General features: G+C 43.6%; 1 protein-coding gene across 3 annotated transcripts; it reads right to left on the bottom strand.

Moving 5' to 3' along the window:
* Positions 1 to 485: 485 nt before the first annotated feature.
* Positions 486 to 23,676, bottom strand: LOC126545282 (uracil-DNA glycosylase 2-like). Of its 3 annotated transcripts, none has more exons than XM_050193078.3 (9): positions 23,545 to 23,675; positions 23,292 to 23,420; positions 23,025 to 23,222; positions 22,122 to 22,217; positions 19,915 to 19,969; positions 16,325 to 16,367; positions 16,049 to 16,137; positions 14,647 to 14,825; positions 486 to 1,158 (listed from the first exon to the last, which is right to left on the bottom strand). In XM_050193078.3, the coding sequence occupies exons 2-9, from the start codon at positions 23,388 to 23,390 to the stop codon at positions 1,015 to 1,017; spliced, it is 903 nt and encodes a 300-aa protein (XP_050049035.1). In that variant the 5' UTR covers positions 23,391 to 23,420; positions 23,545 to 23,675; the 3' UTR covers positions 486 to 1,014. The 3 variants fall into 3 exon arrangements, with proteins under 3 accessions (XP_050049035.1, XP_050049036.1, XP_072142033.1); XM_050193079.3 differs by having other exon boundaries at positions 23,301 to 23,420; XM_072285932.1 differs by lacking the exon at positions 22,122 to 22,217 and having other exon boundaries at positions 23,545 to 23,676.
* Positions 23,677 to 26,788: the final 3,112 nt, after the last annotated feature.

Genomic DNA, 26,788 nt, shown 5'->3' with positions numbered 1-26,788 from the left:
ATTTTCAACACAGGTACGCCGCTGGTAGCATCGCAGCGCGCTGCACGGAACTTCTATGTTGGCCTCTTCTGCGTGACGTAGCTCAAGGGGAGAGGGTCAGCCAGAAGGCCTTAAGTTCTCTAGAGGGCGTTGCCGAAGCGGTTTCTCTCCACCATCTCCTCTCCACCGATGGTGAGGAGGGAAGGAGGAGCAAATGCAAAGGGGGCTGAAGCAAAATAAAAATAAAATCAGTTGACAGTGGGGATTTACGCCGCCAAGTCCTCTCTCTCCTCCGTGCTTACTTGCGTCCTAACAAGTCTAACGGAAGGATTTACACATCAACATCTGCATTTCATACTGAACATGCAATGTCTCATCACTAATCAAATATTTCCTGACACACATAACAGGTGGAGCACTCACAGCTATCAGCTGTATTACTACTAGTGCAGTAAAGGATTTACTTTTCTCTCATGTCAGAAACAACAAGCAATTTGAGTCAAAAGTCATTATTTGAAGCTTTTATTGAGCATTAATTTTTTGCAGCACAAATGAACAGGCTACATTAACTTGATAAAAAATGCTGCTCTTCAAGTTGCATTGTAAAACTGGTTTTGAATGGCTACACATGCAATAAGAAAATTAAGTGAAATAATCAAAAGATTTCTGTGATACATGATGGCCGACCAGGCATGTAAGAAAGGATAAGAATTTTCAAGAACAAAACACCAGTAAAATGACATTTTTGCGCAAGGCAAATTTTTTTTAAAAACGTTGCTCTGCATAAAAGCTGTCGCCACACTTGGAAATAATGCACAGGTATCTTTGGCACTTCTCACACTCTAGACAGAACATTTTCGTGATGTATTTGTTGCTGTGGGCAATAACACATGTAAACAAGCTCGAAGATGCAAATGACACAGTTTCTTGCACTAGTGAACAGAATATAAATGAAAAGATGGTTAAATGCTTGTATCACAGAAATAGAAATTTTCATTCTTGAGTTCTTCCATGGCAAGAATCACTCAGTACAAGTCAAGGCAAACAGCTCCAGTCAATTGGTTGCTTGTGGTGCTTTGTCAGGTATTCATTGGCCTTAGAAAAGTGGCAGCAGCCAAAAAAGCCTCGTGAAGCTGACAGTGGTGATGGATGAGCACACTGAAGAACCTGGTGTTTCTTCTGCAAATGAATGTACAAAAATTCTTTAAATGTTTACATGTCCACCCCACACACCAGCTAACAAATCACTACTGAGATGTTGCTAAAGGCTGTTTACTAAGTCTTTAGATTGGCTTGTGTACAATGTGAAGGCTAGATGGTGTCATGAGTCTGCTTGTAATAATGTATACCACGCCATAGAGGAGAGCACATGTGAGCTTACATTCATATGGGATAAAATCTAGAATAAGATTAGCAAAGCACGTCTACAACCATATGACCTAGGAAAAACTTGCTCTCGTTTCACACCTTATCTAGCATACAGAAGCAGCACCATTTGTCTGAAAGCAAAAGAGAAAAGTACTGTGCAATAATAATAATGCAAGAGGAACTTTGGACCACTCGGAAAATATGATTAATAACACAAACCACAGCCAAGGGAACTTTCACATAAAATGGCAATAAGTTTCAGTACTTCAGTATAAAGCACAGGTTACTGAAATTAAACCTTTGCTGATATTTAGCACTGTCACCTTTTCTCGTCTGTGTTTTTGCACTACAATTTGTCATAGCCAGGGGCTATGCTTCTATATTTGCATAGCATAATGCATTGATCAATCCACTACAGTGACATGTACTCACATGAGACCACCCACGCAGACACATATACATAATAACAAAGTGCCATGTGAAGCATTTTACAGGCAGCTAGCTATCCGGCTTAAATCTGGGTTCTACAAAGCATTACCAGATGAGCCAATGTTTTGTGTAGGTCAAGCAACTGTGTGACGCGAGCATGTGCATCCCGACAGCAGCAAGATGACAGGGACAATGCAAGTATGACGGTGATGACATGACAATTGATTAATTTTTTTACTCTGGCAAAGAAATGTTACAACCTATTCCAGTACCAGCTAGGCCGATCGCAATGACAGTGCAGTCTAACACAGCGTCTAAAAGCGCTAGCTGCCCTGTGAGGCAAGAATGGAAAAAACTGGCACGCCCCTGCTCGTGGCAAACGCCTGCTCATTATGAACACGAAAGATAGTGCCAAGTCTGTTGCTGAATGCGAAATGTGCACATGCCAGTTGAGAGAAACATGCTAATGATCATGGTGCACTGGGCTGCTGTGCTGGGAGTCACTGTGCTGGGAGTAACAGTCATGGCTGGCCATGCGGGAATTCAAGGCAGCACTGCCACCTGTCTTTTGTTTTTAATCTTTTCTGGCTTACCAAACCAATTTCAATACAGCTCAAAACACTTTTCTCTTCAGTGTCCCTTTAATGCTGCTGCCAATAGGTCATTCTAGGCACGGGCAGATACACAATATATCTCTATAGTGCTGGAGAATGCCACTAAGTTTTCTCCATCTCTTTTTTTACAAAACCTGAAATGCTAGAAATATTCAGGAAACAGCAAGTGCTACACACCTTCATGCAATAATTAATTAGTACGGGTGGTTGTACAAGAAGAAATGCACATTACTGTGTACAGTAATCTGGACCATCACTGCAGTAGCATTTGCACTCTACTGTGCTTACAGAACATGAAACTTCTTATAAGCTGGTGCTATATTAACCACGGCTTCAGTGCTACCACATAAATGTAAACCTGTAACATTTAAAGTGTTAACTAGTTAAATTTAAGTGCAAGTTAGTGCAACATACAGATGTTAGGTCAATCATTGTCCTTTTATGTGTTGCCCATCACAATAGTGTACATGCAACAAAGAGCTCCTACAACACTCCCATTCTTATACTTTTTGAACAAAGTAAATAAATTTCCATATTCACTAGGCAATACTGCTGCAAACATCTGAGCCAACATTATTACTGTGCACACAGCTAGGAACCAACAATTTTGCTTAAAAGGCTGCCTGGCCCATTCCCTTTCCTTCAACTTATCAAAACCCCAGCAACTTTCTTTCCCTACTTTAATGCAAGTGTAAATGAAATGGCTGCTTGAACGATATTCTCACGCATCACAACTAAGCAATGGCTCCAGCAAAAACAAAACATCATAATGATTGTTTATAATCCTCTTTTGAATTACGGTGGTGACAGGTAGACATCTGATGATGATGATTGCATTTTATTGGTGCATAGGGCATCTCAGGCCAAAGGGCACCAGGACATCTGTCTTGATTTAGCAAAATTGTGAGTTTAAGACTATGATTTAAAATAGAAGTTGTATAGAGGCCTACACATAAGACAGATCTATAGATATTAGTTCAATTCCAAACTAATTACTAAAATAAATATAAGGCCTTAAATGCATTGGCTACAGGCACACATGTTAAATTCTTTTGGATAGTCCGAGTCCCTTGCTGTACCAGTCTTGCTTACGCAAGTGCGAGAGCTCAGGCATACTTTTGTGCATCAGATTGTACCTAATCTGTGAGGTACAATCTGACGGTTAGGATGGAATGAGATGATTTCTAGAAAGTTAACTTGTGCAAGATAATTAAGCACTCTTTTTAAGTTAAAAAGTGCATCCTATGATAAGAACATCGAGGGATGGGGGGGTATATGGTGTGAGTAGAGTTCCCTAAAATGAGCCACTCGCTCTCGGTGAAGTTCAGGACAATGAATGAGGACATGTAGGACGGTTAGGTTCTCACCGCGTGTGCACGTCAGTGGGTCAGTTGCAGTCAAGAGGTATTTATGTGTGCCATAAGTGTGTCATATTCCGAGTCGTGCCAGGGTGACTTCAGTGAGTCTATCAAGCTTTAGTGGGAAAGATTTGGTTAACTGCGGTTTAAGCAGGTGCAGCTTATTTTCAGCTTCCTTGTCCCATTCAGCTTGCCAATGATTACGTAGCGCCTTTTGTAACGCAGGTTTCATGTCTACACCAGGTACCCAGCTTACATCAATTGTATCCCAATGAGCCGCTTATCCAGCATTTTGTCCGCCATTTCATTGCCTGCGATCCCAGAGTGGCCAGGCACTCAGCATACAAGAGCAAGGTTTAGTTTATACGCTACGTAAATGTGTTTAAGGAGCTTGTTTAATGCAGGGTTTCGGCTTGCTTTGCCACAGGACAGGGCTATGACAACAAGAATCTGTGTATATTACAGACTTTTGTATCTTGTGCGGTACTATATACTCAACAGTGATCGGAATACCGTACGCTTCTGCTGTAAAGATGCTACTATGGTTATGCAAGGTTTTAGAGTTGGAGAAGTTTGGGCCATGGGCTGCACATGATACCGAAGCTGCAGACTTTGAAGCATCAGTGAAAAATGCCATAGATCCATACTTGTCTTCGAGGGCCAAAAAATGTTGCTGGATGAGGGCACTTGGACAACTCTTTTTGTTAAGTTCTGTAAAGGACAAGTCACAGGTAACTGAACCCATCCCAAGGTGGGATGGGTTCAGCATAGTCGCTTTCCTGCAGATCTGTGGAAACTATGCCAAGTTTTTCCGCGACAGATTTTACTGCTAAAGGGAACGGCAGGGCATGTGAAGGCCTGTTTAAATACAACTGATATGTGGACTGACCACCTACGAGTGCTTTGCATGGATGTTGTTTTAGTGACATCGTTCTTATTGCATAGGCGACTCCGAGATATGTACGCTGATAATCTAGTGGCCATTGATCCGCCTCTGCATAGAAACTTTGGACAGGGCTCGTACGAAAGGCACCAAGTGCTAGGCGGATACCTAAGTGATAGACAAGATCGAGTAGTTTAAGTGTTTAAGTGTCATCTTTGAAGCTGACTGCTAAACAATACATCCAGAGTCTACAAGTGACAACACAAGGCTTTTAAAAAGAGATAGGAGGCGATACGTATCTGTTCCCCACGACTGGTGAGATAAAATCTTTAAAAGGTTCATAGTTTTAAGACATTTCAGCTTCAACTGTTTTATATGCTTCATGAAGGTTAGCTTAGTATCGAAGATTACCCCCCAAAAATTGTTATTTTCTATTTACCAAGCTTCTCCCATTCACCATAATGCAACGGTTAGGACATACCCCTCTTCGTCTGGAAAACAGCACACAGGTAGACTTTTCTGCACTGAATCTGAACCCGTTTTCTTCTGCTCATTTCACGAGCCGATTAACACTGAACTGTATCTGGCGTTCACATATGGACAGGTTGCAAGATTTAAAGGTGATTTGGATGTCGTCCACACAGACAGAATAAGATATCATGGATGGTATAACAGAGCCGAGAGAGTTCATTCTAATTATAAAATGTGTGCAACTTGGCACTCCTCCCTGTGGTACACCGTTTTCTTGAACTAAAGTGTGCAATAGTACACTGCCAATTCTTACGCAGAACTTCCTTTCTGATAGGTAATTTTATAAAATTTTCAGCATACTACCACAAATTCCATAGGACGACAGGTCTTGCAGAATACTGTATCACCAGGCAGTATCATATACCTTCTCAAGATCAAAGAATACAGATAGAGAGTATTGGCTGCGTACAAATGCATCACGTATATATGACTCAAGGAGAACAAGATTATCGGTTGTAGACCTCGCTCTTCGGAAGCCAGATTGGCGAGGATCCAATATACCATTATATTCCAAAAAGTAGACAAGGCGACAGTTAATCATTTTTTCAAATACCTTAAGTAAACAGCTAGTGAGTGCAATTGGTCTGTAACTGTTAACTAAGGAAGGGTCTTTGCCATGTTTGAGTATTGGCAGGACTATTGCCTCTTTCCAAGATGAAGGTATATGACCAGTTGCAAAAATCTTATTGTAAAGATCTAAGGTACAGTTTAGGGTCTCACCAGGCAGAGTATTGATTATTCTATATGTTATTGTGTCAGAACCTAGAGCCGAGCTGCCACAAGAGCCTAGGGCAAGCTTGAGTTCATAGAATGTTATTGGTTTGTTGTATCCTTCTGATGACAATTTCTTTGGACGCAGAGGAATATTTTCAACTATTCTTTTATGGTGCAAGAATATTTCGGAATAATTTCTTGACCTTGACACCCTCTCATAGACCTCACCAAGAGCGTTTGCTTGATATTCTATCACCAGAGCCAGTGACAAGAGGAAAAGAATTTGGACGTTGTCCTTTTAGTTTACATACCCTATTATATACTTTGCTAACATTCGTGTACGAGTTTAGTGAGGATACATAATGTGTCCAGCTTTCTCTTTTGGATATTTGGCAGATATGGCAGCCATTTGCTTTGCATTGCTTAAAATTTATTAGATTTTCTGTTGCTGGGTAGAGTGAAAAGCTGCTTCATGCTTTGTTCTGGCGTTTCTTTGCAATTTCACAGCCTTTGTTCCACCAAGGTTTTGGATTAACTTTATCTGTGCAGGATTCGGGTATGCAGTTTTGACCAGAACAGAGAATATGTTCAGTGATATAGCTGGTCAGTTCCTCTACACCTAGGTGGTCCAAATATTCCAGGCACAGTTTACATAATTTACCAGTCTGCACTATGAAGTCTCCATTTTTTTGGGTAAGCTGGTCCAACGTGCCACTTTGTTGTTTCTGGGAGTGTTTAGAAGTTATCGCTCCCATTACTAATAACTCTCCGTTCCAGGTATGGAAGAAGTGATGCTGACCCTATGGCTAAATCTATACATGAATATGTGTTGTGTCTAGAACTGTACAAAGTCGGCTCTGTCTTGTTAAACAGAGAGGCTCCAGATGAAAGAAGGAACTTTTCTATTGCCCTCCTCTCACATCACATCTTCAGTCACCCCAGAATGTGCTGTGAGCATTAAAATCTCTGATTACTTTACAGGGTTCAGGGTTCAATCAGCTTTTCAAATTCTGCTGTGTCAAACCGTTCATCAGGCGATATATATATATGGAGCAAATAGTTATAAGTTGATCGAACAATATAGCCCAAACAGCCACTGCCTCAAATGAACACTGGAGCGATACATGCTGGCATGATACCGACTTTTGGGCTATAAATGCACACCGCCTGAAGAAAAATTACCATTATTTCGATCTTTCCGGAAAACTATGTATTGTCTTAAGTTCTTGTGTGTGGACTTTAAAGGGACCCTGAAACGATTTTCTACAAACATACTGAGTCATTAGAGTAGGTCCTTCTGATCATTAATTGACGCATCTAAGGGTTCCACGTAAAGCGTGTAATTTATTATAAAGTTTTAAAAATGCACGTCGCTGCCGATCGCAGCACACTGCGTGGCGGAATTTTAAGCTGCCCCTACCCATATGACGCAAATCTCCCATATGACGTCAGTGGGGCAAGGTATCCGATTGGCTGACCAAGGCGCGTAATAGAGTTTCTCAAACAAATGATGTTCGTAATAGTTGGAATGTTAATTTCTTTTTATACAAAGAAAGTAACATAAAGGGAATGCACAAAAACAATTTTTCAGTACACTTAAGCACTTCCGGCACACGGCAAGGTGTCGTCTGCTTGTGTTACAATGTGCTCCGCCTTTGACGAGAGCTCCGCCGTCAGTGTCAGTCTGTCTTTTCGCGAGCGCTATGATTCGACTTTGTTGCGTTGTGTACTGCAAACGTAGCGACTGGCAATATGTCAAGCTGCGACATTGTGTCTCTCTGCAAGCCAGTAGACAAGCGAACTGGCTGCAACGCATCGGACTGCCGCTATCCGATCGGCGCCAGGATTTGCGCGTTGCGGCCGTCACTTTACACTGGAAGATTACTAACGCAATAGCGGTTCGCGAGTCCGGTATTAGGGTAAACGCAAGCACAAGGGGACAGGGCCTGGCCGTGTCCCCTTGCGTGTCGTATCGCGGGATGAACAGAAGCGCAAATGTGAATGGTCTACATGGTGCTGCCACCTAGTGGCAGAGAGCTCAACCACACAGTAGCAGTAACAAAATGTATTCTTATTTGCTGCTGGCGTAAATGTTTCGCAGGAGTGTAATCATTACCACATTGTTTTTGTGAATATTTAAAATGTATTACACTAGGTTAGAGCAATATTAGCTCTTTCTTTGGCTGGTTAAGCTCTGCGCCGAGGGTGGCTGGACCGTGGAGACCGATCAGGCAGCTCACGTACGTCTACGCTAAAGTTCCTTCATCAGCTTGAGTTTATGCTTCCGCCGTTCCATGGAAACGTTCAGCCAGTGTGTGGTTACCGGAATACCAGACACATGGGCGCTACGGCAGAGGGCTCGCAATGCACGCTGCTTCGATAGCTATCGCTTGGGGTCAGCGGCCAAGCGGCGAGCGGAGAGATTTCACGCGGGCGGGGGCGGGCTCCAAAACAAACGGAAGTGGACGATGTGACATCGCATCGTGACGCAGAACCAGTGAAGGCGGAGCTTAGCCGATCGCTCGGCGAACAAGTTGAGGAGGAAAAGCATGGCTAGGGAGGAGAGTAACTTGCAATCGCTTGTAGCTCTATTAATACGTAACGCCTCACTTAAATTGTGGTGCGAATGTTCTACTTAAGCTGTACCCTACGCGTCTACAAAATTTGTCCGAACCGTTTCAGGGGCCCTTTAAATGTGTTTCTTAACACAGAACAGTCGTGGCTGATATTCCTTTAGTAGATCTTTGACATCTAGATTGTGAAATAGGCACCTGGCATTGCACTGAATTATTTGTGTAGCCATAATGAGGAAGAGTTTTGTAGTCTGTGTTCAAGAGCACGTGGTAAAGATAGATAAATATGTATGCAAGGACGGTAACCTAAACGGTTACCAGTCCCTTTCTCAGAGCAGTTACAGGAAGTTTATCCCTCCTAGCGCGCTCCTGAGAGCGCTGATCTCTTGGTGTCGATGACGCCGAGGTTCTTGGATCAACCTCCATAACCTTCTCTGAGGCGCTGGAGGATCGAGAACCAGGTGCTGAAACTCGCGTCCCAGGCCGTGGAGTTCAGTTTAGCTTTGGGACCTGCGGAACCAAGGTCTGCAGGCCCACCTTCGATGATGATGGAGCAGCACTTGCTGCTTCCACCAGGGGGGCAAGCAGAGTGATTACCAGACCACTATCAGTGACCGCGATAGACTCTCGAGGCATTTGTGACGCTGCCCCCCGTCGCGCCACCGCAGAAAAGCTGGCGTGATCTAAGTATGGAAGATGTTTCCTAGCTTCGTGAAATGTTATATTTTTTTTTACCTTTAGTGCAATGATGTCTTTTTCTTTCTTCCATTTAGGGCACGTCCTGGAGTAGGCTGGATTCCATCGCAGTTCACACAATGTGGAGATGAGTCGCAAGCGTGTGTTGGATGATCATTCGAGCAACATCTTGCGAAAGTCTGCCTTCCTCTGCATGTCTGAGATCTATGCCCATACCTCTGGCACTTAAAGCAGCGTCAAGGATTTGGGATGTACGGCCTCGCACATACTTTGACGTAGCCTGCATCTAGTGTACTGGGGAGCACACTAGTACCAAAGGTTAATACGGTGTGCTCTGTTCGAAGTTCATTATTCCTGCGGATTAGATTATTTCTACCTTGATGACATTTTGCTCCTGAAAACCTTCAAGCAGCTCTTCGCCAGCAAGGTCCAAGAAGTCGTCTTCCGAGATTACTCCACGGCTCATGTTCATGGTTCAATGCGACGACACAGTGACTGCTACATCAATGCATTTCAAGTCATTTATTTTCTCATATTGTGTTTTGTCCTTTAATTCAAGTAGCAGGTCTCCATTGGTCACCCTTGTGGCTTTGTAGCCAGGTCCTATCGTGTTTGCGAGGCATTTCGCCACCAAGAAAGTGGAGAATTTATGCACGCTCGTGTTGCCTTCACTGTGGATTACATGGTACTTAGGAAAGTGTTCTTCATTGATTTTCAATAAGAACTGGGAATTTGCATCGGTGCGCCCTCTTTTTAGAGGGCAATCAAGAGAAAGCGGTTTACGAGAAGCCATAATATAGGGATCACGAGTTCAGCAGCAGCACCAACCGCCCACCACCGAGCCCTACATGGGGACGGAGCAAATCTTACAAGTAAGACAAGCCCTCGCCAGCTGTAATAACCCAATCTGGAGTACCCAAGGTTGGCCACCTACACAAGGTTAACCCTTGCTGCCTGGAAAGTCTGAAGTAAATAGAAGAGAGAAGAAAGGAAAGATTGAAAGGAAGAGAGAAAGACGCAGATCGGAGAGGGGGACCGGAAAAGGCAACTACCGATATTCCCCGGGTGGGTTAGTCCCGGGGTGCCGTCAACGTGAAGCAGAGGCCAAAGAGGTGTGTTGCCTCCACTGAGGGGCCGTAAAGGTCCAAACATCCGGCATCGGCTCAACCCCCAGGATCCCCTTTTCCGCGGACGTGTATGTATTTCCAATTGCTAGTAGGTAGAGCAGGGCATGGCACTTGCGAATATGCCGGACGTTTGCGCGCATGTGCGAGTAAGAGCGGGTGCGAGAGAGGAAATGTGGAGACTTTTGCTCCTTTAATATACGACTCTGCCTAGGCACTATGGAGGAGTTTCTTGGCACGCATTGTATGCGCTTGTCCCTAGGCGTGCCGGCAGAAGTCGCGGGGCATGGTAGTGCTGAACTTAGCATCGCAAGTTGGCGGCTCGACGCAATTATATTTATTCAATCATGTTTTTACTAATGTAAACAATGTGTCATTATTTCGCATTATTGGTGGCGCCTCCAGGACACCAAAGCGGTAACGGGGACATCAAAGCTAGAACCCGGACTGGTCCATGGGTTGGCGCTTGCAGAGGCCTGCGCGTGCCAGGGGAGTATAAGATCGGCTGTCCGCTGTTGCGGACAGCCAATTTTTGATCCGAACACCCCCTTGCACGCATCGGCCTCCGCAGCCCCAACCCACTGGCCGCCCTGCTTCCAGCTTTAATCCCCCCGCTACCGCATGGGTGCCCCGGAGATCCTGCACCGCCTGCTTTAATATAACCGCAGGTGCTCTCCTGAGGCCTCCGTTTGCCGGTTACATGTGCCCTCCTGGAGCAGTGCTTGTAATAAATCCAATCTATCATCGCGACGAAAAAAGCGACCAGCGACTTATACAACACCAGTCAGAACATTGCCCCTTCAGACACAGCAACCACCAAGCGGCGTCCGCGCCCACTGCCTCACCGCGCGGGCAGCCAGCGGCAGAGCGTATAAACTAACTCGACCGCACTCTGCAATGCTGGCATGTCTAGGCAACAAACGACGCGCGCTAAGATACCTCCTCCGTATTGCCTAGGCTGAGTCACATATTCAAGGAGCAGAAGACCCCAGAATTTCTCTCGCGCCCGCTCTTACTCACGCCTGCGCAGAAACGTCGAGCGCCATCAAAAGCGCCACGCCCCGCTGTACCTACTAGCAATTGTAAAAACGCTTCCCGGACACGGCTAAGCCGCACACGGTTAGACGCGGGAGGATCCAAACCTCGTGTGCTCGGGTACATGGTGTCGCAGCACACCAAATGCCTGCTGACGCAGACGTCCCTGCGGGGGACAGGTAGACATCTATCTAGCATGTGTGATCTACTAACATGTTACTATACTGAAAACTAACATTCCACCTATTTCTGCTTTATTTTGTTAAGTTACCTACGCCTGTGATGATCCTGTCCCCATCTGTTCCTTGAATTTTCTTCACCAATACCAATACATCTTCATGCCTATATCCACTACCAGTTAGTGCCCTCATTAGCTTTGAATACCAGCACTTCTAAAAGGCGGTAATTCCATATGGTTCTGGCTGACGAATATTCTGGAATTACATTACCATAAGCCAATTCATCTGTAGTTTTTCCACAGCAGGCATATCATGATGATTGATCATGATTTCACACGAGCTTACATGGCAATAGTTGGTTTTGCATAGGCAGTGGACGAGCGTAAACGAGAGAAACACAGATGAAGTCATCAGCCAATATGTGTTATGGGATCTTAAGTATCTATGGCTGGGTCATGTGGTATATGTAAAATGACAATTACATGTGTACACTGGTGAAAAAACGTTAAAGCATGATTAACTTGGGCAATCATGAAGTCAATACAAAGTCCCACAATTTCTGTATGGCGTGCTACGAGGACAAGTACTGAGGAAAGTGGGCCGGTCCTGGAGATAGTGCAGTCTAACACACAGTACCTCAGAATGCAAACTGTCACAAGGAAAGAAGGCCAGGAAGTGGCATGAAGCGCATGCACCAGGGCATTTTAAAGAAATGGCTGGCTTTGGAACGAGAGAAGTATACGTGCGACCGTGGCCTAATGGTTAGAGCACCGGGCTGCTGTGCTTCATGGCAGAGGTTAAATTCGGCCGTCGATCCCACATTATTTTTCTTTGATTAAAACGAGGTTAGACGGGAACCTCTTACCTACCGACCACAGATCGTTAATACTAAATTGTCAATTGCCGTTCCTTGATACTTATGATATTTTATACAATTTCTTCATGCTGTTTAATGTTACTTAGTATTAATTTCATGCTGGATATTATATCGACAATTTGTAATTTATTTTGATATGTTTGTACCAAGTGTAGGTAATACAGTAACTGTATATCACGTCCTAAAACAACGAATAATTTCAATTCTAGTAGTTATTTATCATTGTAATATGCTAGTTGACAATGCTATTTCTTTCTGTCATAATATTGTTACGTGCTATTCCCGCGCACTGAAGCACGCATCCTGCCGAGCATGGAAGAATGCGCCAGAAAGATGGTGAAGATGACGATCAGGGTAGCGCTCGTGTTGTTCTGCCATCTAGCCTGCAGCCGTCTCTCTCTGTATATATTTTGTAAATACAATTTCCTATCCCTTTTGGCTACTCTCATCCCTTGGCAATATCTTAAAATGACAGTGCTGCATTTACTTTTGTGTTATGTGTAAGCTATTAGCTGTTGCCAAAATTTTAATGGAGCAAGAGCCCCTGTCAGGCCTCGATGCCTTTTGCTCTTGTCACCGTTTGTGTAAAGATACAAAAGAAAATAAATCTTTCTTTCTTTCAAAAGGCCAAGAACAAGGCAAAAGATGCTTCGCTTTATTAAGTCTCTATTTCTCTGTGCTAAAATTAAAGGGGCCCTAAGCGACCCCTCGGGCTTGGTGAAATAACATAGTTTGCGGGTAGCACAAGCTGCTGTGAACAGCTCAGACAAGTTTTGCTGTCGTACGTGGCACGTGGAGCTCGCAAGCGGAACGCGAAGTCACTTCTCTCAAATGCTCTCTCTTCAACCGAAGGCCCTGTCCTCACTCTCTTCTGGGCACTTTATTTCATCAAATGCTTTATTTTGTCATTCCCTTAGACGGCTGCTATTGGCCAATAACTGACATCAAGCTGCGGTCAGCTATACAGCATAGATGCCGCGGCCGCCGCAGGCTGCTATTGGCCAATAACTGACATCAAGCTGCGGTGAGCTACATGGCATAAATACCGCGGCCGTCGCGGGCTGCTATTGGCCAATAACTGACATCAAGCTGCGGTCAGCTACATGGCATAGATACCGCAGCCGCCGCGGGCTGCTATTGGCCAATAACTGACATCAAGCTGCGGTCAGCTACATGGTATAGATACCATGGCCGCCGCAGGGTGCCGCCACGAGTCCACTGGCTAAGCGCACTGCGGCTCGCTGAGCACAAGCACATTTGGCTTATGTTTAGCATGTCGTAGGCACCAAAGGTGGAAGTCGTGGCAAACTGCACGCCACGGTGACATTTAGAAGGCGCTGGAGCCCCACTGCGCTGTAGCCTTTGCAGTGCAATGCAATGAGGTAAGAACGGGAGCACAGCGGAGGCTGTGTTTGATTGCCAATAACTCCGCTGCTGCTGAACGCATTGAAGTACTTTTTGCGGCAAAGTATTTCTGAAATAGCCTATATTAATTTCAAATGCCTTTCTCCACTTCCATAAAAAGTGGTTCAGGGCCCCTTTAAGGCCTAGACATGTTAGTTCATTACCACACACGTCTCTGAAAATCCCTTGCATTGTTTGCTAATAGCACTATGTATCCACATACATCATCCCAGGGACCCTCTGTCTCACTATCTACCCATTATGTGAGCAAGATAAATCAGAACCTAATTTACCAACTTGCAGTCTTTCTATTCCCTTAACATAAAGCATCAACAGTGATAGAGAAAATGGAGACAACCTTGCTCCAGTCCTTGGTGAATTTCAACTAGTTTTGCGCATTTCCGACCTTCACAGGTGATTTGTATGCGGCTGTCACCAATGCAGCTGTGATGCCACCTAGTGGTGAATACCGCAGAGCTGAAACTATGGCTTCCGAGATGGGTGGCACGATGCCACATGATCTTGAAATCATCCCAATACGAAAGCTTAACACAATGATGGGTGAAACATGGTGGGAATTGTCCCACATGGGCATAGTGCACAGCTTTGAGGGTAGTAGGAACAACGAAAAGGGGAGACTGTAAGGGCGTGGCAAATGCAGCATTTGATTTCCGATAACATCTCCGATACAAGGCACATTTAAAAACAATGGCTTAAGGGAAGGCATAACAGCCAATTAAATCGGGTAGCTGGTAACTGGTAGTGATGGTAACTTTCACCTGAGCCTAATGTGCCCATTAATACCAAACACATTTCACACCTTTCATAAAGGTGTTGCAATGCCCCTGGCTTCAATAAAACAATGGCTTTAGGAAAACAGACCCGATCAATGATGGAACCTTTCTTCTGAGCATAGGCACCCCAGAGTAAGAAAACCAGGTTGCTGCACTGCTTGTTGAGGTGACGAATAACAGCATCAGTGAGATTTTCCCAGCCTCGATCCTTGTGCGAGTTTGGAGTGTTCATACGTACTGTCAGACAAGCATTGAGCAGCAGCACACCTGAGTGAAAATAAGTAGAAAAAAAAAGTGGCAGTTTTGCCCAAAAGGTGAAGCACTGATACTGATAGCAAAGTATTAGACAACTACACAAAGTAAAGCGTGTAGTTTTATTGCCTCTATAAATTGCAGTAAATATTTGCTAATTAAATTAACAGCATGGTGTCATGCGCGCACGGGCAAACATGAACAGATTTCACTCGGAATTCACTCGGATCTTACTGAGAAACTAAGAATTTCACAGCTGAGGGCAGTGACTGTTACAGCAGTTTTGCAAGCAAAATTTGGCACAATGAATGTAACCCTATTATATATATTTTTCCATAAGAGTGGTTATTACTGTACTGTTCAGATTTCTGATCTGTAATGTCTAACACATTTCTAACACACAAACCACTCCAAAGAGTATCTATTTTGCCACAACTCCACTTGGTGCAACATATTCTAAGTTCAGAATGATTGATGGCAGCAAGTTACAATAACGTTTCCATGGTTAGGACTGAGTTAAAGCCAAACCTATTTCAAGAAGCTTTTGAAATGAACAAGAACATGTTGATAAATAATGCTGATAGTGATTTTTGTGCATGTCTTTAGCAATGTACAATTTCACACACACAAAAAAAAAATTCACCAACAATCGCAATACTCCCTAATGCGAAATTTGAGCACAGCTCTATACGTGTTTTCAGTTCGCAATATATTGGCTGGCACGGACAAATTTGTCTCGTGCAGTACACTGCAAACGGAGCGAAGTGTGCCGTGACTGCCTCACTAATCGGGAGATCGTGAGAGGCAGTGCGTGGGTGACGTGTGGGCACAATTCACAGCAGCCGCCGTAGATAGACCTCCGCTCGTGCAGCACTTCCTTTTCATATGTCTGACACGCACTACTCTGGCGCCATCGTCACCACAAAGCCTGTCTTGCGCGGCACTACACTATGCTTCCACCATATCTCCTTCTCCGCTTTCCTCCTCACACTCTTTGCTATCGCTATCTTTCATCACCCACTGCACTCTGCGTTCGTTCTTACATCCTTCACTGTGCTCGTTCGCTCGGTTATGAAGGACACCGAGGCACACCTACACTCAACGCAGGAACGGGTGCCTAAGAGCTGTGCTCCAAAAAGCAAATGTCAACTGAATGCACAAAGCAAAAATTGACATAAGGAAACGATGGTAAGCACTCTCCAAGAGCCTTCTTCCCAGACCAGTTTGTAGTTTCTCACCTTGCTGTGCCCATCCAGTTAAGTTGCCATGTGAAGGCTGCTGAAAGCCAGGAATATCATTCGCTAGCTCCTTGTACATGTTCAGAAGGCTGGGTGGAGAATACCATATTTTACACAAGAATACAACCGTTCTCTAGGCAAGAAATGGAAGTGAGAGTGAAACAGATCACACATCCTAGGACCAGAGAGAAAAAGACAGGAAAATGGAAACAAACAATAATGACAACATTAAGGAAAAAGTTATAATGCATAGGCAATAAAAATCCCCCCCCTTACCTCATAGGAATGGCGACACCTTTGGGTACACTGAATGCAAGGCCTATGAAAAAAGAGAAAACATATACTGTGTTAAATGCAGCAAAGATGGCTTATTTACATTGTCTACAAGTTTAGCCAACAAACTAGGTCCTCGAATGTGCAAATGATGCAGGAAGTATTAATTTTGAACTTCCAGTGGCCGCTGCCTTCTTTCTACCTGCCAATAAACACCGTGGAAGAACTGAGATGAGAGACAAAAACATTTATTTCCTAACAGCTCCATATTCTGGCAGTGACGGGACTACTCCCCGTCAGCTCTGGCCCCTTTTTCAGCTAGTCCCCATGTTAATGCGCAGCGTGGTGAACAAATAATCTTTGGTTAGTTAATCAAAATAGAACCAAAAAAACATAACAAAGTTTGGACATACACAGGCCGTCCATTCAAACTACACCTGCAGAGCTTACAAAAAAACATGGGGGGGGAGGGGAAACACGCATTTAATATTAGCTTGATGCAAATACAGACAGTCTGTGCTTGGAACAAACTATCCATGATGTTAATAAACAGAGCATGACCAGCAAAGCCACACATCCTGTGGCTTTGCTTTTAGAATGAAATGCCTAGGCTGCACTCATGAGTAGTAGCAGCCATCGATTTTCACAAACTACTAATGGTGTTAGCAACAGGGAATGAATCGTGCTTCACAATAATGGCTCTAAACGAACTATAGTGTAACTTGTAAGTTACCCCTAGCCTGCAATACTGGCAGCCAATTTCAACCCATTCAACAAGATAATTCCTTCATACTGTATATACAGGATTGTTGAGATAAATCTGAAGCTTTTTCACATTCAGCCTGGAAACAACGCAGTGAGGATAACTGGCTGCGTTCATCCTGTTCTGCACGGAGGAAGGAAAACGTTAGGAGAGTGCATTATGCCACGCAGACAAACTTGGCAAGTTATCGCTCCGTGAAGCCCATACATTTACTCAGTGGGGGCCCAACACGCGACCTCTTGTGCCGAGATCACGGAGCAAGAATCGAGATTTGTTAAGATGTTTGGTTCCCAGTAGCTATGCCAGTAGCTTTTATTCGGTGCACAGCATACTTGTTCATTTGCCCTGGCGTGGCTCTGCCTCCAGAGCGGGATCACTAAAACTAACCATACATGGGCCACCAGGATTGGCGCGATGCTCCCTCCTAACGTTTTCCTTCCTCCATGCTGTCCTGCAACATCATTCAATGATGAACCATTAATACGACAGGAGGGCAATGATACAGAAACAAGTTCATGCTGGAAAGACGCCCCAGCAAGTCATTGTGCAGTTTGGCTACACACAAAAATAAGTGTTCCACATTATCAAGACTTTCAGGGTATGCAACATCCAGACAGATGTCAGTGCGGACTGAGCCAAAGTGAATAGATCATGAAAAATAGCAGGATTTTTTAGGAAACTGATGCAAAAAATCAACCAAGACCCTCGGTTGAATGACGTCACAAAAGCAATAAGCAGGGCAAGGTTGTACAATGTACTGGGGGTCTTGGGGTGTGTACTGCACGTCCACAAGGCCTGCAAAAGACATTTTTTGTACTGCGAAACTGCAAACTGTTAAATGAGAAGAATAAGCTTGACACCTGAACCACACCAGCGCTGGCTTCCCCAAGGTTCTCGGACGAGATGAACTTATTTCAAGACAGGACAGTGAACCGCTAAAATGATTGCTGGGTATGCCAGGATGCGACTGAAGTACCCATAGTCATACACACCAAATTTTCCACCTTTGTGATGCTGCTAGTTATAATCACGGACAACTTTTTGTGGCTATGAAAGGAAAGCTACGGAGGCAAAGCGCGCAAAAGTGAGAGCGCTTCTGAAAAGAGTACTGTGTTTTTATCCACATTAGTTTAAGCTGGAGAAAAGAAAACAAACACCTTATTAGCAACAGTAAAATAAGACAGAACACACCACTGAATGTAAACGCTGACTTATTTTGCGGCTTTTTCCTTCCGCGTCTGGACCAACGCGAATACGTCGCACTTGGAAGCGGCATCAATTCAAAGTTTTCTCAGAGCAACCAAAGCACTGTTGAACGCTGGCGGACTACTTGGCGCGGTAACACATGTGCAGAAGCTCCGCCCCGTAGCTTTCCTATCGCAGCCACAGAAAGTTGTCCGTGAGTATAGGGTGAGTGGTGAGGGTGATGTGGTGCCCCAATCTTTTGAGGATGGTCTGAGGGGGCAACAGATGGTTGTGATTATGTGTAGGGTTTAGCGGCACAAAGGCCAGGTCTGGCCAAAGAGTGCCGTTGGAGGCCTTGGATGAACAAGGTAGACACTGGAAGGAAGTACATGTTCCAACAGGGCTCAACTCTGGTGCACAAGGTAAAGAAGACACAAGTGTGGCTTTGTGACAATGTGGCCTGCCACTGGTCACCACAGACTGCAACCTGCTCGACTACTGTGAGTGAGGTGTCACTGATGTAAACATCAACGCGAAAAACTGCAACACCAGGAATACCCTGAAGGCATCTACAAAGTTGCAGGCAATGATAAACCTGAATATAAAGGAGGTGAAGCAAGCCTGCAGCCATTTCAGATCGAGGCTAGAGAAGGTCATGTCAGCTGACAGAAGTTTTACTGAATAGTTTCACTTCAAGATGGTTTTTCACTAACTCTATACAAAGTTTTGTACGTATACATAGATTTATACATTTCTTGCTTTTATTTCGGATAAGAAATTTTCCTGATTGGCCTCGACAACCCCCTGTAATGCAGCCTCTGACCCCAAAACCTACCTTGTACAGCAAAATGTGCTTATGTTGCACGCAGCTAACAATCACACAAAATTAAACTGACAAAATGCATTATGTTCTCCCACTTGTGTTCACATTTAAGAAACTCACTGGCCAAAAGCAGAGGTACAGCCATACATTGAGAGATGCATGTCTGGGAGACACAAGGCACAAGAGCAATGCTAAGAAAAGGAACACACTAGAATTCAAAACCTTTTTTACATAATCCCAGTTTAATGAGCACACCAGTAAATAGAAAAAGAAGTGGCAAGCTCAGTTAAGCACTTGCAAATCTTTTCAATTCTTTCAAAACCTCACAAGAAGGTGTTACATGTACCCAAATGAAATTTGTGTTCTTGATACTTCAGATTTTTCACAATCTGAACTTGCGAATATTTGTCATAACAAATTTTGTGAAACAGGAGGAGACAGCGCCTGAGAGTGGAATGGGATGCACAGTGTGAAAGGAACAAATTATTTCCTGACTTTAGGAGATTCACAAAATATTAAATTGCTTCCAGTCTATTTAAAACCACACAACCTGTCAAGTTTAAGTGAAAGAAAGCCAAAGTATGGAAAGAAACACAGCGGTGCCAAAAGTGAGTGAACTGCATGCAGCATAATTGCCCATACAGATACTCGGGCCAGACGGTGATCTCCCCTCCCCCCATATTTGCTTTCCACAAAGCACTTTCAATGACATTGAAATGCATACATTTTAGTCGGTATATCTTTTTATTTGCAGTCAGAGGAGGTTTTACTGCCCTATGAAGTTGACACATTCATGGACTGTCCACGAGTTAAGGAGCTTACCATGAGCTTGGCCTGGGTTGTGGTAAGGGTCTTGTCCAAGGATGACAACTCTCACCTACAGCAAATATGTAAACAATCCACAGATTGTCAGTCTAACTGCTGAAGCACACAGCATAATAGAATAAGCATATTGTTGCGTGCGGAAAGACACAGACAAAAGAGACTATTTAAACTGTATTTACAAGAGCAGCACAGCCAGAGACCAAGATGGTAACCAGTTCGTGCCAAGCCCAGATGCCCGTCTTCGTCTTCCTTTACGTCATGTCTCAAACGCCTATTGTAACGAAACAAAACCCCCGGTAGCAAAAGAGCCGTCCTGGTGCTGCTAGATATCTGTGGCAAGCAGAGTTGTCGGGCTTGAGCCTGGCGATGTGGATGATATCATTGGAGATCGGAGTAGAGGATGTTGTGGGGCTGACTGGAACAATTTCGTAGGTGACATCAGTGACTTGGCAAACCACATGACATGGGCCTTTGTAACAAGACAGGAGTTTCTCACAAAGGCCTACTCGACAAGAAGGCATCCAAAGGAGCATTAGGGTACCAAGCGAAAAGTGCACTTGACGGTGACAAAGGCAGTAGCGACGCTTCTGGTTCTCTTGTGACACTGATAAGCAAGCGCATGCAATTTGTAAAGCATGGTCAGCACGAGCAATGGCATCAGCTTTTCGTTGTAAGTAGCAGCTAAGTGGCAGTCACTTAGCTGGAACTACTGAATATGTGGATCACGAGGCATTGCCATGCACTTTATCTTACCCTGTGCTGTACAAGATTTAGCATGTTTAAATATTTTTTATTTCCTCTGACAATAACAGAATGGAACAAACTTTTCCCTGAATTCTTAACTACCACTGAATCCATAGAATGCATCTATTCCTGATGGGCTTGTTGCATTGTATATGTCTGATGTTCTAGTCTGATTTCCACTCAGTACATTGTGCTTACATAGTTGTACATTAAGCTTTTTATTTCCCCCTCCTGCAAGGGGCCAATAAGGCATGCAGTATTGTATGAATAAATAAATTTATTTTAAAGCGAAGCTTTCTCTGTCTCACTAATTCGTCTTTGAGTGCCGAAAACACACTGCAGGAAAGCCAACTTACACATCTGCATAGAACACTACAGTTTACATTCGCAGTACCGTGCCAGCCTAGACTGGCTGGCCGGTCAGTGCCTGATAACGGTGAAAAGCGACGAGCTCAGCAAAAATAGAGCATGCGCACTAAGTTCACTGGAAGCGCAAGTTGCATCTGCTAGGCATGACACCACCCCTGTCGCGATTAACTGAGCTTCCCTGCTTATCGGAATCGAATCAGCAAGTGCGCATGAACACGGGCTCGTCTTAGGATCTGGAAAAAAAAAATCAAAGCCCCTTCCTTAAAGAAAGATGGTTGAACACCACGCTACCCAGACAAACTGTAGATGTCTGCATTGCATTACATGTGTCGCGCCTCTGACCGTCTACCACAGCGATCACAAGGCAAACTATGCAAGTGTAGAGTCGTCCATGAAAGTGTGAGTGTGTGCATGTAATCAACGACTACATGATCTAAAATACAGGATATGCAACTTAACAAAATGTGCCTTCATACAACTTCAACGTTAAAAAAATACAATCCTAAACAAGCAATCAAATTACATATGCACAGCATCGGGCTGCACAGCATTTCTTGGGTTCGTTGCGTTGTTGTTGGCTTTCGACTTTGACTCAGTTTGCATAGGGGGAAAGCTTTGCATTCAACCATCTTTCTTTAAGAAAGGGGCTATGATTTTATGTAACCAACTCGCCCAACAACCGAAGGCAGGTATGAAACTGCTAAAACAGTTGGCAGCTATGTTTTGTGAACAGTTGAGATAAGTAATGAACAGCTATGATGTATATGTAGTGTTTATAAAAGAGAGAAGGAAATTGATTTTTACGCGTAGGCAACAATAGTGCATAGCACAGTGGAGAATGCACAGCAAAGCAAGCAGTGGCTGTAAGCAGACCTCTTCTACTTATACAACAGCATTACATGAATGAAAGGTCAAAAGTCAGCTTTGCCTAAATCGCTTCATTTCATTTCTAGACAACTTAGCTAAATACTTGGTACTCAGATATTTGAAGATGGTCTTTGCTCAGGTAATTGTATTTAATTTTAAAAGTTTTCTTAGTTCTCAAACTTGCATAAGATAGCTGCAAGACAAGCCCAGTCTCTATGGCTCACCTTGTTCACCTCACAAGACTTTGTCCAGCTGAAGACATTTTCATGTGAAGGGTACACAGTAAATTTTCTTCGCTCTTCTTGCACGAAACCATTGAGCTGAAAATTTTATATTTTGTGCCATGTATCAATGAACACATACACTGCAATGCTGTGCACACAATTGTAGGTACATTTTGCACTTGCATACAACATGGTATGAACTTGTCTAAGAAATGTAAAAGCCTCCTTTTATAAAATGATGCTGAGTCCCTAGGAAAATTAACATGGTACTTCTGACTGCCACTTGAATGAGCTTTTGTGTTGCACATTAGCAAAATGTTACTGACATTGCCATCACTGTGTTGAAGTAAATCATGCAAAGTCAAATTTCATTTACCAATTACAAATGCAATATTAAATGCTGCTAAACAGAAACGCAAACAAGTTTATGCTTGTCCTACAAGGTCCTAGTGCTATGTGTCATGAAATTGACCAAGTATAATTATGCTAACAATATGAAAACCCAGCTCTGCGTGCTTACTGGTCAAATGACAGCAGAGCCATTAAACTGAAGCATTAGAATCCCGGTCAGTAAGAAAAAGAAGAGACACAGCTCCTGTACCACTCCTTTAAGAACAGTTTCTGATAAAGAGTAAATGGTACCGCCTTCAGAATTGTTCTAACATTCATTCAGACCAATAAAAACAGCTCGCGCGCAACAAACCCAAGCAGCTACTGTCTTTTTTTGCCGGCCGGCGTATGGCTTGTTTTGATAATGTTTACTCAAGCCGCATTGGTATCAAAACGGCAAAACAAAATCTCAAGAGAGATCTATGCGTCATTTTCATCGCAAGATTGCGGCAGCCCAGTTTCATCAAAATCGGTCGGCAATGCTGATAAATGCTTATATCGAGGCGTGCTTACCTTAACAAAATATTCTTTCGTGAATTCTTGCTCAAGGGCGCCAAACCAAGATAAACCTATGTCAGCCGGAACAATAGGAGTCGCACGAGACTGGAGCTTGACTTTGGCCATAAGCCGCTTCTTTTCTATGTCAATGGCAAGGGAAACTGTCTTGTTCTCAGGACTACTTTCGGATCTGAGTTTTTTTATTGGTTGCTCCTGAAAAAGGCAGCGACAAAGCGGTGACACTTATGTGCAACACCCAGCTCGCGGTCAAGAGCTACATACGTGACGTACCGCATCTTCGGTGGAAAGCAGACGCTTGGGTTGCTTGGGTGGTGTTGCCAGAGGCTTAAAGAACGCCGATATTTGTCTTTGCCCAGGCATGATGCCTGCTGCAGTTTACGAACACACGAACTGAAGCACAAAGCAGAATGCACAAGAATTTATCAGAAAACCAGGTGTATCATGACTGCAAATCTGCGGTGTCCGCGTAGTTTTGGGTAAGGTCAGAACTAATGTGCAAATAAGGATAACTTACTGGTACTGAGCTACCGCTCTCACAGTTCTCACCACACAATAAAGAACCAACTGTGGTTCTCATATCTCATATGCGCAAACAAGTGAGCTCAGAATCCGCGCTTTCCACGCGCGCTTACCTGACGATTATGATGATGATGATGATGTGAGACCATGCGTGTGAGGCCATTTTCATTTCATCATGCGTGAGGTTTCCTACACTTTTTTATTTGTGTGTGCTAAAACCAACGACGTTTTGAAAGTTCAACAACCTTCAGTTTAATCAATGTAGAAATTTGGGCTTGTCTATTTGGGCTTGTCTGAGTTTCTTCTTGTAGCGCAATAGCACAAGGACGCGGAAAAAGAGCAGAGCCACACACAAGGCGCTAACTTACAACAACGTTGTTGTTTGCCTTGTGTGTGTCTCTGCTCTTCTTCTACGTCCGTGGTATTTGACAAGAAAAAACACGAGACAGGAACGCTCTAGACAAGCACGTCAAATGGTTCTGGTTCTAGGTGTTGACTCGGCGCCATGCTGTTCACCGCTGTTTACCCACTCGTTTACATGAAAAATTATCAGGCACCCTGCATAAAGCCTGAACACACTTCCCGTCCATCAGCGTTTGCTTGCCAGTGCACCAATTCATATTTCGTAAGCGCAGCCACAGCTCGTTAACGTGCAGAAACTGTTCAATATGCTGTACCTGCTGCAGGTAGTTTCAAAAAGGCGTTCACGGAACTGGACCGTATCTATGCGGCTTTTTTTTTTTTTCCTCTCTCGGCGTGATAAATACATCAGCACTCGCCCTTTCACGTTATTTTGGGACGACATTTCGCAGTAACGATGAATAAAGCCCTCTAGCCATCCGCTTATTAGTATTGTTCCCTGTATTCCTTCTTGCGTGGTAATTTTTACTAACACATATTTTTTTCTTTTTCTGTGAGACCAAAAGCCCTCTTGCAAAGAATTCGTGGTCGCGTTATTTACGTGCAAGTATTCTTCATTGTAGTACACAACATTACAAGCAGGTCTCCCTAGAAAAAATCCAATAGACATATTTTATTGGTTTCTGTACATATAGGTTTCATCTTATTGAATTATGAAATGATACAGCTGATATAGCCTAGCTGTACTGGTCTATAAAATAATAGACCTGGTACACTGGTAAAAACAATGGCCTGTATTGGTCTATAAGCTTACAAGTTCATTGGTGTAGATAGCACTGTGTACCAAAGTGGTCTATTCAACCAAGGTGCATTAATTGTTCATTTTAAAGCAAAGCTTTCTAGCTGAACCCTCCCAGACATTGCTGATCATAGTTGCTGCTGCAGGATGGAACTTGTATAACAAATCGTGGTATATATAAGGCATGAAACGGGGAAAAGCAGCAGAAGAGGATGGAATAACAGTCGATTTAATCAAAGATGGAGGAGACATAATGCTAGGAAAATCAAAGATGGAGGAGACATAATGCTAGGAAAACGGGCGGCTCTCTATACAAAGTGTCTATCGACTGCAAGGGTCCCAGAAAACTGGAAGAATGCAAACATTATAGTAATCCACGAAAGGGGAGGCGTTAAAGAACTGAAAAATTATAGGCCCATTAGCTTACTCCCAGTATTATATAAAATATTTACCAAAACAATCTCCAATAGAATAAGGGCAACACTGGCCTTTAGTCAACCAAGGAAACAGGCGGGCTTGAGGAAGGGATTTTCTACCATGGATCACATCCATGTCATTAATAAGGTTATAGACAAATCCGCAGAGTACAATAAGCCTCTATATATGGCTTTCATAGATTACGAAAAAGTGTTTGATTCAGTAGTGATACTAGCAGTCACAGAGGCATTGCATAATCAAGGAGTACAGACCGCTTACGTAAATATACCCTGGAAAATATCTACAGAAATTCCACATCCACCTTAATTCTACACAAGAAAAGTAGGAAGATACCTATAAAGAAAGGGGTCAGACAGGGAGACAATCTCTCTAATGCTATTTACTGCATGCCTGGAAGAAGTATTCAAGCTATTAAACTAGCTGGGAAGGTTTAGGAGTAAGGATCGACGGTGAATACCGATCGGCAACCTTCGGTTTGCCGATGACATTGTTCTATTCAGCAACACTGCAGACGAGTTACAACAAATGATTGAGGACCTTAACAGGGAGAGTGTAAGAGTGGGGCTGAAGATTAATATGCAGAAGACAAAGATAATGATAAATAACCGAGCACGGGAACAAGAGTTCAAGATCGCAAGTCAGCCTCTGGAGTCTGTGAAGGAGTACATTTACCTAGTACAACTAATCACAGGGAACCCTGACCATGAGAAGGAAATTCACAGAAGAATAAAAATGGGTTGGATCGCATACGGCAGACATCGTGAGCTCCTGACTGGGAGCTTACCATTATCATTGAAAAGGAAAGTATACAATCAGTGCATTTTACCGGTGCTGACATATGAGGCAGAGACTTGGAGACTGACAAAGAAGCTTGAGAACAAGTTAAGAACTGCGCAAAGAGCGATAGAATGAAGAATGCTAGGCATAACTTTAAGAGACAGAAAGAGAGCAGTTTGGATCAGAGAGCAAACAGGTATAGAAGATATTCTAATAGACATGAAAGAAAAAAATAGTGATGGGCAGGTCACGTAATGTGCAGATTAGACAACCATTGGACCATTAGGATGACAGAATGGGTACCAAGAGAAGGGAAGTGCAGTAGAGGACGGCAGAAGACTAGGTGGTGCGACGAAATTAGGAAATTTGCAGGTACTAGTTGGAATCGGTTGGCGCAGGATAGAGGTAATTGGAGATCGCAGGGAGAGGCCTTCGTCCTGCAGTGGACATAAATAGGCTGATGATGATGGCACACTATATAAAAGCCAATCTGCACTAGCTACAGATGTGCTGGTGTCCAGCTCTGATCTCACTGAAATTGTGCAGTGAAACGGCAAATGGTACTTATGTATCCTCAGTGCAACAAATACACAGCTTGTAACGCACAATTCCTTCACTAAGAGACGCCTTCTCTGCCTTCATTTATCTATGTTTGATGTGTCTGCTTGTTTGGCTTCTTGTGAAGCAATACTACCAATGCAAGTTTATATCATAATCACTACTTATATATACATCTATCGGGACCCATAAAACATTTTATATGTCCAATAGATGTTTATATACCTACTTATATTACTTCAATTGGGACCCATAAAGCATTTTATTTGTCTTCTAGAACATTGTATTGACCTGATACAGGATTGAC

The sequence above is a fragment of the Dermacentor andersoni genome, chromosome 1 (assembly GCF_023375885.2).
Source record: "Dermacentor andersoni chromosome 1, qqDerAnde1_hic_scaffold, whole genome shotgun sequence".
NCBI lineage: Eukaryota > Metazoa > Arthropoda > Arachnida > Ixodida > Ixodidae > Dermacentor > Dermacentor andersoni.
This window is presented reverse-complemented; position numbering and strand designations above follow the sequence as displayed.

What these genes read in the sequence shown, in the direction of transcription:
- LOC126545282 (XM_050193078.3), bottom strand. Translation starts at nt 23,390, where the DNA reads ATGCCTGGGCAAAGACAAATATCGGCGTTCTTTAAGCCTCTGGCAACA. An exon ending in CCGAAGATGCGGTACGTCAC is followed by an intron (nt 23,223 to 23,291) that starts GTATGTAGCTCT and finishes TGCCTTTTTCAG; the next exon opens with GAGCAACCAATAAAAAAACT. An exon ending in GGTGTCGCCATTCCTATGAG is followed by an intron (nt 16,138 to 16,324) that starts GTAAGGGGGGGG and finishes TTCTCCACCCAG; the next exon opens with CCTTCTGAACATGTACAAGG.